The sequence below is a fragment of the Rousettus aegyptiacus genome, unplaced genomic scaffold (genome assembly GCF_014176215.1).
Source record: "Rousettus aegyptiacus isolate mRouAeg1 unplaced genomic scaffold, mRouAeg1.p scaffold_m13_p_1, whole genome shotgun sequence".
Lineage (NCBI taxonomy): Eukaryota > Metazoa > Chordata > Mammalia > Chiroptera > Pteropodidae > Rousettus > Rousettus aegyptiacus.
In genome coordinates, this window is record NW_023416284.1 from 145,319,565 (window position 1) to 145,332,956 (window position 13,392).

General features: G+C 34.4%; 1 protein-coding gene across 13 annotated transcripts in view; it reads right to left on the reverse strand.

The window, feature by feature from the left end:
- AK9 (adenylate kinase 9) overlaps nucleotides 1–13,392 on the reverse strand; it is a 98,592-nt gene that overhangs the window by 31,842 nt on the left and 53,358 nt on the right. For 9 of the 13 annotated variants that reach the window (XR_004950876.1, XR_004950877.1, XM_016135462.2 and 6 more), the window contains 6 exons: nucleotides 11,884–11,960; nucleotides 9,665–9,823; nucleotides 7,560–7,646; nucleotides 6,871–7,071; nucleotides 6,379–6,500; nucleotides 1,173–1,385 (listed from right to left, as the gene is read on the reverse strand). Coding sequence is in view for 10 of the 13 variants with exons in the window: in XM_016135462.2 (XP_015990948.2) it covers nucleotides 1,173–1,385; nucleotides 6,379–6,500; nucleotides 6,871–7,071; nucleotides 7,560–7,646; nucleotides 9,665–9,823; nucleotides 11,884–11,960 (859 nt within the window). In the remaining 3 variants the exon portion in view is untranslated. Of the gene's footprint in view, nucleotides 1–1,172; nucleotides 1,386–2,730; nucleotides 5,209–6,378; nucleotides 6,501–6,870; nucleotides 7,072–7,559; nucleotides 7,647–9,664; nucleotides 9,824–11,883; nucleotides 11,961–13,392 lie in introns of those variants that run through there. The other 4 variants (XM_036220892.1, XM_016135463.2, XM_016135467.2 and 1 more) reach the window with 4 other exon arrangements.

Below are 13,392 nucleotides of genomic sequence, written 5' to 3' on the forward strand. Positions count from 1 at the left end.
ATCAAGCATTGTAAGATCTATGCAGAAATACATAAAGTTTCTATGATATTGTTAAATAAAAAAAGATTACAAAATATTACATACACTAGAAAGAATATATACTCATGTGCAAGAGGATGAGAAAGCAAAACATAAAAATACAGGCTCTGTCTAAAGCTGGTGCATTATATGTCTACTTTGTTTAAAAAATAAATAAAATATTGCCACAATGTGTTATTTTGTAATCGTGGTAAAATACATATAACAAAAAAACTTGAAGAGATTTTAACCATTTTTAAGTGTACAATTCAGTGTTATTAAGTACATTTGCAATGTTATACAACCATCACCACTATCTCTCTCCATAACTTTTTTTTTTATCAGCTCAAATTAGAATTCTGTATCCATAAAAAGCAAACTTCCATTCTCCCCTCCTCCTAGCCCCTGGCAACCACTATTTTAGGTACCTTGTATAAGTCAAATCATATAGTATTTGTTCTTTTACGTCTGGCTGTAATGAATATTTTTTAAAGAAGGTAGAAAACTGTTTCAGTGGTGATCAACAAGTAAAGATAAAAACATGTCCCACAAACTTAGAAAAGGATTGATTGTTCTATAGCTACTCGAACAAGTTTTAAAACAGTTAACTGAACAAAGACAACACCTCGGGAAACATTCTTTTGCTATCTTTTGAATCAGTGTCAGTCCTGGCTCTTGAGAATCAAAAAAATCTGGCATGGACTCGCCCCTATAATCATGCCTCTGAATGTGGACTCGGTCAACAGCAGTCTCACCTGAGCAATCATATGTCCTCAGATGATGTCAACCTGCTAAAAGGCCACCAACCCCTGACTCCCATCTTATGATCAATAGACCGCTCTGCTCAGAGACACTAACCAGAACAGCTGGCTAAGGAATAAAATAAATATAATAAATTTATAAGCAATAAATTTAGTTGTGTCTTTTCATTTCAGCTAATAAGAGAGATACTAAATGTTTGACATTACTATAGAAATCAAAACATAATTATTTTAGGTTATATTTCAAAAGTTTTTCTTGAAACTTAGATATTTTCACTTTATTATTATACCAGACAGGGGACTTCACTATTAAGTAAAATAGTGGATGTACTAAGTCCCTAAAAAAAGTACACAGGAGCAGAGAAATTGTAAGGATGGGAACAGGGTTTTCACCTTTAATGGCTCTGTATGAGCCACGTACTCCTGAGGATGCTCCAAAAATTTTTCTTTAGCTTCGGGACTTGAAAAGTAGTAGATCTTTTCTCGATATTTAGCTGCTTCGTCTGTGTTGCCTGGTTGTAAGATGAAGTTTTCTTTGAGAACCACGGGACAAAAGTGCTTTGTATCTCCCAGATGTCTTTTCTTCTCTTTTATTCTATCTTCATTCTAGAAATATTATTTAACATTTGGGGAATATTTTCAAAAGTATTTTGATGCAATACTAAAGAAGGAATTTTAAAAAATGTCTGGAATAATATTTAACCCATAATAATACACCTTTATAACAATTTGTAAAGGCCAGTTCTTCATAAAGAAAATAAAGAAATTTATATTCTTCTATTTTCATAAAGAAAATAAAGCAGCCCTGAGAATCAAGGTGTTCTCAGCCTTCTACAGACGTAGTTGTAATGAAAAATCCCAGAATATGCAGGTGCAGGGTCAGTTTCTAAAATAATACTATTCCCAAGAAGTAAAAACTGAGTCAGGGTCACAACTTCCTACCCACTGAAATGAGATAGAAGATGCTTCAGGATTTACTTTGTTTCCTACTAAGTGGATATGTAATAAAAAATTTGGAATACTTTATTCTATTCTACCTGAAATGATACTATATTTTTATTTGTGAAAAATAAAGAATCCATATGTAAAGCTTTTAAGGATTCTTGCAATTTATTTAAAGCAGTAGAAGTACATGTAAAAATAATTTTCTATCATAAAATACATGCTTATTATAAAAGTATTCAAAACACATAACAATGCATAAAGAATGAAATTTCCTCTCATTTTTTCCCTTCCAATACTATACTAACAGGCTTCATGATTTGATGTGTATCTTTCCAGACCCTTTTCCCTAAGTATATCCTACTAATATACATACAAAAATAGTTTCACATTTAGGAACGAATACATTATTTTTAAAAATACCAATGGACTAATTTTTACATGGTTGTTTTCTTTTCCCCAAAACAAGCTACAATGAACAACTTTCTTTAAAGGTGCAGAAATGAGACTAATCTTCACTTTTCTTGCACCATTCTTTTAAAAATTTTTAAAATTATGATTATGATTTTTTCAATTACAGTTGACATACACTATTATATCAGTTTCAAGTGTAGAACATAGTGATTAGATATTTATATAACTTACAAAGTGATCACCCTGATAAATCCAGTACCCAGCTGACAACCTACATGGTTATTACAGTATTATTGAATATATTCCCTACGCTATACTTTGCATCCCTGTGACTCTTGTCTTACACCACTCTTATTCGGTTTTTGTATATTAGGATTATGCAAGCTTCATAATGACCTGGGAAGTACTAATATTTTTTGATGATGTGGAAGAGTTTGAACAACATAGAAATTATCTAATCAATGAAGTTATATTAGAAACGACCCTAAAACTCCCCTCTTTTATTTTTATTTGTTCAGTTTTTTTTAGCAATTCATATTTTGAAAATCCTTTTCATCTTGACTTTAAAATGTATTAGCATAAAATTCCCGTAATTTAAAACAACCCTCTTTTTTTTTTTTTTTTATCTAATTACATCCCAGTGCATTTTTGTTTCAAATGTTATTTATTGCTTCTTCAACTTGTCAGAAGTTTGTCTATTTTATTGCTCTTGTTAGTGGACCAACTTTTCATTTTTTGAAATTAGGTCTATTATTTTTATTTGGTTTTGTTTTCCTATTTCATTAATTTTTGCCTTTAATCTTCTGCTTTTGACTTTCTTTTGCTTGATTTTGTTGTGCTTTTTTCTCTAGGTTCTTGAGTTGAATGCTTAATTAACTTTCCCAGTCTTTCCTGTTTTTTAATAAATAGACTTAAAGTATGGTCGCCAGGCTTAGCAAATAAAAATGCAGGCTCTCCAGTTATATTTCAATGTCAGATAAAAAAATAAGTTCCTAGTATGTACCATACATAAACATGAACCTTACATAAAAATTATTCATTTATCTGAAATTAAAATTTTTAGTCTTGTAACTCTAATTTCTACTTCTGCTCTGCAACAATGCTTTTATATATGATCTTCTACTTATCATTAATTTTAAAGAGTCTGTAGTTTCCTTTTTGAATTCTTATTTAACTCATTTGCATTTAGAAAGAAAATCTAACAGATGGAGGTGTCTGATCACGATGCCAGAAATAAAAAAAATTGACCCTGGAAGGATAGTACCTCTTAAAAGTATAAACACTTGAGATTTAAAAAATATAAACACTTGAAATTAAAAAAAATATGAACACACAGAAAACTAAAATATCACTCTAGAAGACCACGATGAATGTCTATATTAGATTAGGAAGACATTTTTAAGTCTATGAATAAAATATAAAGAGATGGAAAATATGAGGAAAAAGATAAGATATTTGGAGGATAGATCTAACAGACCTGACCAGTGATATGTATTATGGATGGACAAAGAAGAAGAGGTGGAGGTGAGACAAGGATTAATTAATTTAAAAAATAAACATTACTTGTACGTCCATCACCCAAAGATGATGGTGGTAATAACTACCATTAACACTTTTAATAGCCTGACTGAAGTACAACTGACATTAAAACACAGTACATATTTAAAGTATATAATTTGATAAGTTTTGACATATGTGTTCATCTGTGAAACCATCACCACAGTCAAGGTAATGAACACATTCATCAATACCACAGTTTGCTCATGCCTCCTTGTAATTCCTCCTTCCTGACTCTATTTGCTTCCCACCTAACCAACCCCTGGGCAACCAATGCTCTGTTTTCTGTCACTATAATCAGCTTGTTTTTCCAGAATTTTATACAAATGTAATCATACAGTATATTTTCTCTTTTGCCTGGCTTCTTCTTCGTAGCATAATTATTTTGAGATTCATCCAAGTTGTTGCATGTATGCATCAGCAGCTCTTTTATTTATTTATATATTTTTTTGCTGCATCATATTCCAGGTTTAATTATCTCCATTCCTAAGGCTAGATCCTTGTTAGTACGCTACCCAATGCCCTGTACATTATGAGGTTTTTTCAGCCCGGTTAGTGGGAACAGGCATTGTTTCTGGCCTGTGTGAGATCCAAGCACTGGTCCCTCTAATCTCATCAGGTGGTACCTCTCCTGGCCCTGAACAGTATTCTTACATGCAAAACTGATCAGTACTCTGCTCTACAGATCTCTGGTGTTCTCTCGCTACACACTTCTCTTCTCTCTGGTCTCTTCCCTGTGAACTCTAGCTAATTGGTCCCCTAGGATTCTCTACTCTGTCTCCTCCTCTCAAGGAGTTGGCCAGGCTCTGCCTGGGTCCCCCTTCCCTGCTATGGCCTAGGCAAGGGACATGACCTTATAGACAGTAAGCTGGGGAAGTCATAGGGTGCACCTCACTTGCATCCCTTCTCTCTGAGCCTGTTGTGGTTCACTGCCTCTTGTCAGTGTCTTGGAAACTGTTTCATATACTTCATCTTGCTTTTCAGTGTTTTGGGGCAGGACAGAAAACCTGATCCTTTTTACTCCATCTTCCCCAGAAAGACTGTTAACATTTTAGTATACATCTTCCTAGAATTTTTCTTAGGATGCAGTATATTATCTTTTGCTTTTGTCTGTATAGCACCTTTCTTCTCCTTTTCTAGAAACATAATCTTTCTCCTTCTTCTCATGGAGAAAACTGCTTCTTTCATATTCCAAGGAGCTCAGGTGGACCAGACAATCATAGTAACACTCCAACTCATAGTCATTGGGTGGGCATATGGCTGAGGTTGGTTCAATACATACTAAATCCTCTAGTTACTGTGTTTAGTCAGGAAAACTGACTGAGGTGGGAGAAGGAAAGTTCTTTCTTGTTATTTTTCAGGTGGATGTAAAGACAGAGGGCTCTTTTTCTTCCTAGATCAAAATTTCTGAAGATGTATTTCCAGAATTTCTGGCAGTCATATCTTCCTTACTTGGAAAAAGCATCTTTGTAGATGTAATTAAGGATCTCAAGATGATATATCACCATTCATTTATCTGGGTGGTAAGAGAAAGAGAAGATACAGAAGAGAAGAAGGCCATGTTCAGACAGAGGCAGAGATTGGAGTTAAGTGGCTACAAGCCAAGGACTATCTGGAGCCAGGAAAGGAGAGATTTTCCCTAGAGCCTTTGGAGGGAGTATGTCCCTACTGACACCTTGATTTCAGAATTCTGGCTTCGAGAGTCATGAGAGAATTAACTGCCATTATTGTAAGCCTTGTAGTTTGTGGTACTTTGTTATGGCAGCCTTAGGACATTAATATAGCAGGTAAAACTGACTTATAGGAAGAGTGTAGGGCAAGAAAAGACACTATATCATCAATGAAGACCATACTTACAAATATAAGTTTGCATTATTACAGACAGTCTGAGAATTGTCTGCAGATATAAGTAAGAGACTATTCTCTTGTGGACCAGAACAGGACACAGAAGAATGGCAAAAGGGTGATTAAAATAAGAGAATCTGAATATAGGGCAAAACCCACAGTGGTTCATCGCCCTGACTGAAGGTCTCAGCCGTTTCTCAGTGATAAAGAAATGAAAGTTGTTACCAGAATCACACTACATAACATTTGTTGTTTGACACACATATATCTGGGTTTAAATCAATTATAACTGTATGTTTATATAACTTAATACATTATTTTGTTCATTGACAAAGCCCAAAATGAGAAGTATCACTTTCCATTTTATTATTGATAGATGACTGAATTGGTTAGCTATCAATTGAGAATGTTTATCAAAATTCTGGTGCTAAGGGAGTAGATTGGTGCCTAAAACACATTATTCCTGTTTGAAAATACTACTCACTATTATCACGCAAGCAGCCCCTCAAAGATACCATGGCTGTATTTTACATAAAACACCCACTTCTGTTAAATTTATAAAATATTTCTGTCTTTAATACCTATAGATTTTTCCATGAAAAGACATTTAAAAGATTTCCCTTTCTTTTTTTCATGGATGTAACATACTGTCTAAACAGCCCTGGCATTTCAAGAATCAAGGGAAGCTGGGGTGGAGGCAAAGTGTGTTGAAAATGTGTATTTATAAAATGGAGGATGTCTGCTTGTTTTCTTGACATCTAAGAGTGCTAGTTATGACTCCAGATATGTCCACTTTCAATGAGGTGACCCATGTGAAGAAGCAGTAATAGAAGACTCTTACTTCTTCCTCTTCCTCTTCTTCCTCTTCTACATCCTCATCGATTTCCGCTTCGGCCTGATAGTCTTCTGTTTCTTCATCATAATCATCTATATTTAACTCCCACCCAGTATACTGGAAAGGTTCTGTAAGGAAAAAAAGAGAAGAAGAAATATTTGGGAAGATATTTTTACAATAAAATGATATTAGCTCATTAGCACAGTCAAAGATTAGGAAAAGTAATCATAATAACGATGTCTTTGTTTAAACGTGTCTGCAAATCAGCCTTTACAAATTCTTTGAGTAGATGACTGGCCAGTTTGGCCAGTTTGTGCTCCTTGGCTGTTCTGATTGCTGGGTACCTGTGCTATGAGAGTTGTTAAATATTTTAAACATCATACCTGGATATGTTGAATGTTTTACTTAATGGGCCATCAAGAAAGCCTTTAAGCTCTCACGGTGTTTTTAATAATATTACCTGCTCTTGAGAGTCAATGTTAGGTTTGCAACCCTTACTTTCCATAGTCTCAACTACTTTTTGAAGTAGTTGCTCTGGAGTTTTGTCAGCAATCTCCAAGATGAAAACTTGAACGAAAGACTCAGCAATTGCCATTTCCAGGTATTTCCAGATGGAGCTGAAGGATTTAATCTTCTCTTTAATTGGGTCCATTTCAGGAACATCAGGATAAGCATCTTCTGGAAACTCAGGTAGCACAACTTTTGAGTAAAGGTTAAAGGAAAGAAAAAAGAGGTTTCAAAGATGGTATCTTTAGACATATTGCCTAAATAATTTGTATTTTAATTTGTAATATTTTAAGAACGTTTGAAAGAAATAAACTTAGTGTTCTAAGCAATGGTGTGTACTTATAAATTTATATTTTAATTATGCTCCATTCTTATATTGGCTATAGATGAAGTATTACCTATTAATAAACTTATTTGGATAATCAATATGCATTTCATATGGCAACTTTACCTGTTAATAAAATGTATAAAATAAAATTTGTTGAAAAAGTGTTAGAAGCTGGCCAGATACACTTTTAATATAATAAGCTAAATAAATACATCGACTGGCATACAACATAGAAAGACATAAGTAGTTGGTACTATGTTGGTACTATGCCTAAAATGAGAGACTAGATCCCTTGCCAGGAGTATATGAAAAGCACTTTTATACACTAGCTACTTTTATTTTATAAGCTAACCTGTTTCAGATAACTTAGGTTCCAGGCCATCTATGGATTCTTTTGGAATTTCTGTTACAACTGTAGTTTCTTCAGTAGGCTCAAATACTTAAAAAAAGAAATCTAATAGTTAGTGTATGAATTTTAAAATATAGCTTCTTTATTAAAGTTTTGGCATAAAATAATTTCAAAACAATTTAAATTGTATATATTACATCTATCTGAAAATATAGTTCTCGTTAGATAAAATATGGCAAAAAAACCTCTAATAGTATAAACAATAAAATAAAGAATATTCTAAAATATACTAAAAGACATTGACCAGAATAATGATTCACACATAGTACATACAATTCTAACTGATAACAGTCATGTGTACAGTACTGAACTAGAACTGGCCCTAAATGGAGTAGGAGGCTGGCTTTAGAGCATTTAAAGGAAGTTCCCTGGGAGAAACGGTAAGGATAAAAGGCAGTAAAACTAAATTGTCCCCTAGACCTGTTATACTAATAAACGCTAATTGTGAGATACTGTGGATCCCGGAACTCTGGGGGATATGTTTGAAGTGTCATATTTAATGAATGTCAGTTTATTTTACTTCTTTTGGTATTTTATTGGCTGTCTCCTTTTCTAAGGTAGGTGGGTGGGAGAATTGTCAGCCTGATCAGGTATGGACTAGATAAAGTAATGAAGTTTCTGGATGGGAGCACAAGTCAGCAGAGGTGTGGGACTCTTAAAAGGCAATTGGATATTCCATCCTGCTAACTCCTCTATCTGGCAAAAGGGAATCTGATTCTATATTTATTGCCCCATAGAGCTAATGCCAACCCCTGTAGTAAAAATTTATCTGTGTTGAACTTGAGATTTCTCAGTGTGAAAATTCCCCTTAGTCCCGGTTCTTTTCCTAGCTAACAACAGGCTCCCAGCTCTTAACTGCCCCAGGCTGGCACCTGGCTGCAGGTATCTGAAGACCTTTAGTTTGTAGTACTAGTTTCTAATCCAATACAAACTGGGCTTGGAAGTATTTACAAGCCTCAATCCCTGTATGGTGCGGTACCTTGTCTTGTTGCTTTAAGCCTACTCTCCAGTCTTAAGAGTGACTTTCATTGCCTACAGACTCCTTCCTGCCCTACCCCAACCCTCCAAACTACATCCCTGTAGCAGGGCTGGCTTCATGTGTATGTGAATTGCGCAGTTGCACATCACTCAGAATGGCCTCACATTTAGTTTAATGATCTTTGCTTGTCAATTCGTAATTCTTAATAACTTTATCTTTGACCGAGTGGTGACCACAGGCAGGGAAGATGCTGACAGTCCTGAGAGACCATATTTTTCCTTTGAACTACAACTTGCTTCTGATACAGAAGGAAGATGACAGCAGAGGGACATGAATGACCAAAGAACCCCATCGTGTCCTTTCTTACTCATGTTACTTCCTTGTGGTAGGCCAAGCCAGTGTTCCTTTTCCTTTCAGTCTTTTCTTAGTAAGCCAAAGGTAGAGAGTTTTGGTAGAATAGGTGCATATTAAGAAGTAAAATAAAAAGCTGCATTAGTTTTGTGCACAAAACTGACTTTGTATTCTGGTAAGAATGAAATGCTTATGTACGGATGAGCTGCGAGAAACGAATTGTATAATTTCATTGATTCTGCATATGAGTTAAACGCTCTTATATTTTCAATCAAAAATAGCACTGTACAATATAAATATGAATGGTAAAATTCATGCTAATAATTTAAATTTTTGATTTTTCTTTACTCATAATGACACTAAATAGGAAATAAAAGGCAAACCATAACAAGCCGAGAGAGATTATGGAAGAAAAGAAAGCGCTTTATATTTTAGTACCTTTCATGGCACCTTTTACTTGTTTTTGAATAGTGTGTACCACAGATGACATGGCTGGCCCTGTTCCCGAGCGCCAAGAAGGGCAGCGCAGAATCTGCTTTCCCACAGCCCTCTAAATCACGTAACTTGGACTAAATGGCTGCACTCCAGGGGATCATCTTCCCATTCTTAGCCTGCTTCCATTTTATTAACATATCAACACACATACACACACATGAGCGCCCAAACACACCAAGGGACATGAGTAGAATTAAGGACACGGCTGTCAATAAAGTCTAACCTGATTCGGGTTCTCTTTCAGGGACCTCGGTCGCTTCAGACTCCTCAGGTAAGAGCGCCCCCATCTCCTCAGCCACCTCAAGGGCCTCAGACCCTTCAGGAACATAAGTCTCATCAACCTCAAACTCTTCTTCAACCTCGGGTTCAGTCTCTTCCACTTCTAGAAAAAATGAGAATAAATAAATTATCATTCAGATTAGGTTGGCAAATATTTAATTTACATGCCAGGCAGTCTGAAAAATGCTGAGAATGAAACAAACCCTCTTGGAGCATGCGATTTAATAAAGGAGAGAGATATATTATCTACATATTTACACATTAAAATATAGTGGTAGGTAAAGGATTACAGTCATGTGCTCAAAGTATTATGGGGGCACTAGCCTAAGGGTTCATTTAAAAGAGGAATTGTTTATAGCAGTCTCAAATATTATAACAGTAAGAAACTGGAAACAGCCCCAATGTCCATTCAATAAAGGAATGGCTTGACCTGCAGTGGCTGACATGTAGCCACTAGCTACATGTGACTGTTGAGCATTTGAAATGTGGCTGGTCTAATCTGAGAAGTGCAGTAAGCATAAAGTATACATAGATTTCAACAAGTTAGCATGAACAATTGAACGTAAAATACATCAATAATTTTTGCATTGATTACATTTCAAGATAGCATTTTGGATATAGCATATTAAATAAAATGTAATTAATCTCACCTGTTTTTTACTTTCTACGTGGCTACTAAAAAAATTATAGTTACATATGTGGCTTGCATTATATTTCTATTGGGAAGCACTGGGCTAGACTATATTTTCTTATAGCTAATAACTAATAACTAATAATAAAGGATGTTGATGAACATGTTAAATTTAAAAAGCATAACTCTAAGTTTTCCGTAGTTGCTGATGGCCCCTGACAAAAATATATGCATAGAGGTCTTTTGGGAAAGACCTCTTTAATATGTCTCAGAAATGGATTGAAAAACAAAGTATTTATATGCAAAAATATAAAAAAATAAATAAGCTTGTTTTCTGGATTCTTGTGGGAATTCCTTCCCCCAGTGAGTACTTTCCAAGAATCACATTCTAGTGTTTTGTTTTGTTTTGTTTTGTTTTAAATCTAAATCTGGGTGATTAAGCACCTAAGAAAAGTATCCTGAAGTGTCCCTATATCTTTAGGTCTGACCAGGACTGCAGAACATGTAGCATGTGGCTTCCAAGTACATGACTTGGAATGTGGTGAATCTTTTGTGTTATGTGGAGAATTTTATGATAACAAGCAACATTTGCTGAAACATCCTAGGGTTTGGGATGAAGTTACATGCTCTTCACAAGAAACTCAAACTGCCCAGACTCCTAATTCACAGAATTGTGTGCATAATAAAAATGATGGTTGTTCTTATAGTTTCCGGGTGGCCTTTGGCACAGCAACGAAAAATTGAAACAAATACTCTTTGGCACAGCAACGAAAAATTGAAACAAATACTCTTTACTTTTTTGAGCCATGGGCCCGTTTGGCAGTCTGGTGAAAAGACTCCTGACACAGCAGGACCACATGTGCAGCGTGTCTTAAAAATGATTATAATAATAATTTTGATTATAATAATAATTTCAATCTCATAAAATAAAAATATGTAAGAAGTCAAGTTACTGCTAATATAATTGTTGAGTTTTTAAACCTATATTAATACTAGTTGAAGTAAAAACTAAATTTCAGTTAAAGGTTAGCTAAAATAAATTTGTAATTATTTTCTCATTCAACTTCATAGATCCCTGAATTTTATTCACGGACCTCAGGTTAAGAACTGCAGTCTTAAAATAAACTTTTGGAGCAAGTTCTTCAGCAGTGGAAGTTTAAGTGCAGAATCCTTCAATAGAAGTAATAGCCACATGTCATCTTTGACAAAAGCAATCATTTTTAAGACATGCTGCACATGTGGTCCTGCTGTGTACCCCTCTTAGAGGGTACAAGAGTAAGTATCTGTGTCAGGAGTCTTTTCCCTATGAATCCATAACTACAGTGACCATATAATTTGTTGTCCAAGTTGGAACACTTTGAGAATAAAAGGGGGTCAAAAATACTTCAAGACTATAGCCGTAAATGTGGACTCCAATGGGCAAATAGAGAAATATGGTCAACCTGTCTATAATTCACTGAAATACCACAGCAGCTTGCAGTACCAATACAAAATTAAATGACACGTTATTAGTCATATCAATCTGTGTTTGCCTTTTGCTTTCACATTCATAGCTTCCAGTAGCCTTCGATTTTCTTCTTCTATTCTCAGTACCTCTTCTTTGGCTTTTCTGAAATAAAAAAAAAGTTCAAAGTTGAATTATCCTTGGAAATTTGGACACTTCACAAGATTATAGGATTTAAGGCTTATAGTGGTAAAAATAGAGCACATTGTTTATAATATTCTTTATACTTTTTACTTTACAATGTAAATGTTTAATTTACTCATGTTAAGGTCAATTAATTGCAGAGTATTTTTTTTTTGGAAGAAAAGTCGAAATGTTGCACTTTGAAAAACTTTGACTATTAATGAGGAAGTCTGTTAAAATTAATAAAAGATTGTCTAACTCCAAGTTGAAAAGGAGAATGGGAGAAATTGTACCATTTTCTCTTTTGATTAAATGAGAAATGTTCACAATGTTAAGCGAAAAAAAAATTATAATATAAAACTATTTATAAATGGATTTAATTTTGTATTTAAAATGTATATAAATGACAATTAAAAGACTAGAGGAGAACTAATCAAATTGTTTATAGTAATTATCTCTGGATAATGGCATTATAAGAGTTTTTAATTTTATTTAATTTCTTTGCGTTTTTAAATTTTGAATAAATAGAAAATTTATAAATTTATCTTGTAGTCAAAACAATTATTTTCTGATTTACTTTCCTTTTAACACAGTAATAGTGAAATTTAAAGAGACCTGGAATATGGAAACTTAAAACATCTGGAGGGAATCTGTTTTTCATTAGAGTTGTAGCACCAAACTTGCCTTAATGGTGAATAAATGTATAAGAGAATTTAGTAAAGTGATGGATAAAAGCAATATTTATTAAAAATTAAAATGTGTATACTTTTGACCTCAAAATTCTATGTCTAGGAATTTAGCCCTCAGGAGTTGACATACTATTGTATAAGAATGTTGTATTCTTTGTAAAATATTGCACCTTTAAAACATAATACCAAAAAAACTGTACCAAACAGTCCCCAACAGAGGACTAGTTAAGTAAAGTAGAGCTCATTCAGATCAATAGCACATTTGGGACAGTGTTCCCTATAGGCCTAAAATTTTCTTATATTCAACGTTTTTTGTGCTCTTTCCCCCTTCCCCTGAAAATCTAGTTACGTATATTCTCTTCAAAAGACATTACCAGATCTCTTCTCCCAACATGTGTGTTTCTTGTTAAAATAGGGTGTTCTCTCTCTGCATTCCAAATCCTGTGATCCAGCCTAAAGTCTTGATGTAGTTTGAGTTCTCTGTGATCAGACCTCTGCTATCACTGGGTATTGTTTCTGAACACCTTCTTTCCCCATTTTAATTGTGTGTGAATTGTCAGTTCATACAGGGCTCTTTTGTGAGACTACCCTTATCCAAAACCTGGGTAATGCATGCTGCTGCTAAGAATCTAAATCTGACAAGAACGAGGAAGAATTTTGCTGCCAGTTTTTAGGTACTTTGATAAACCACTTGGATAGACAAGTCAAAGACTAACAGTTATGAC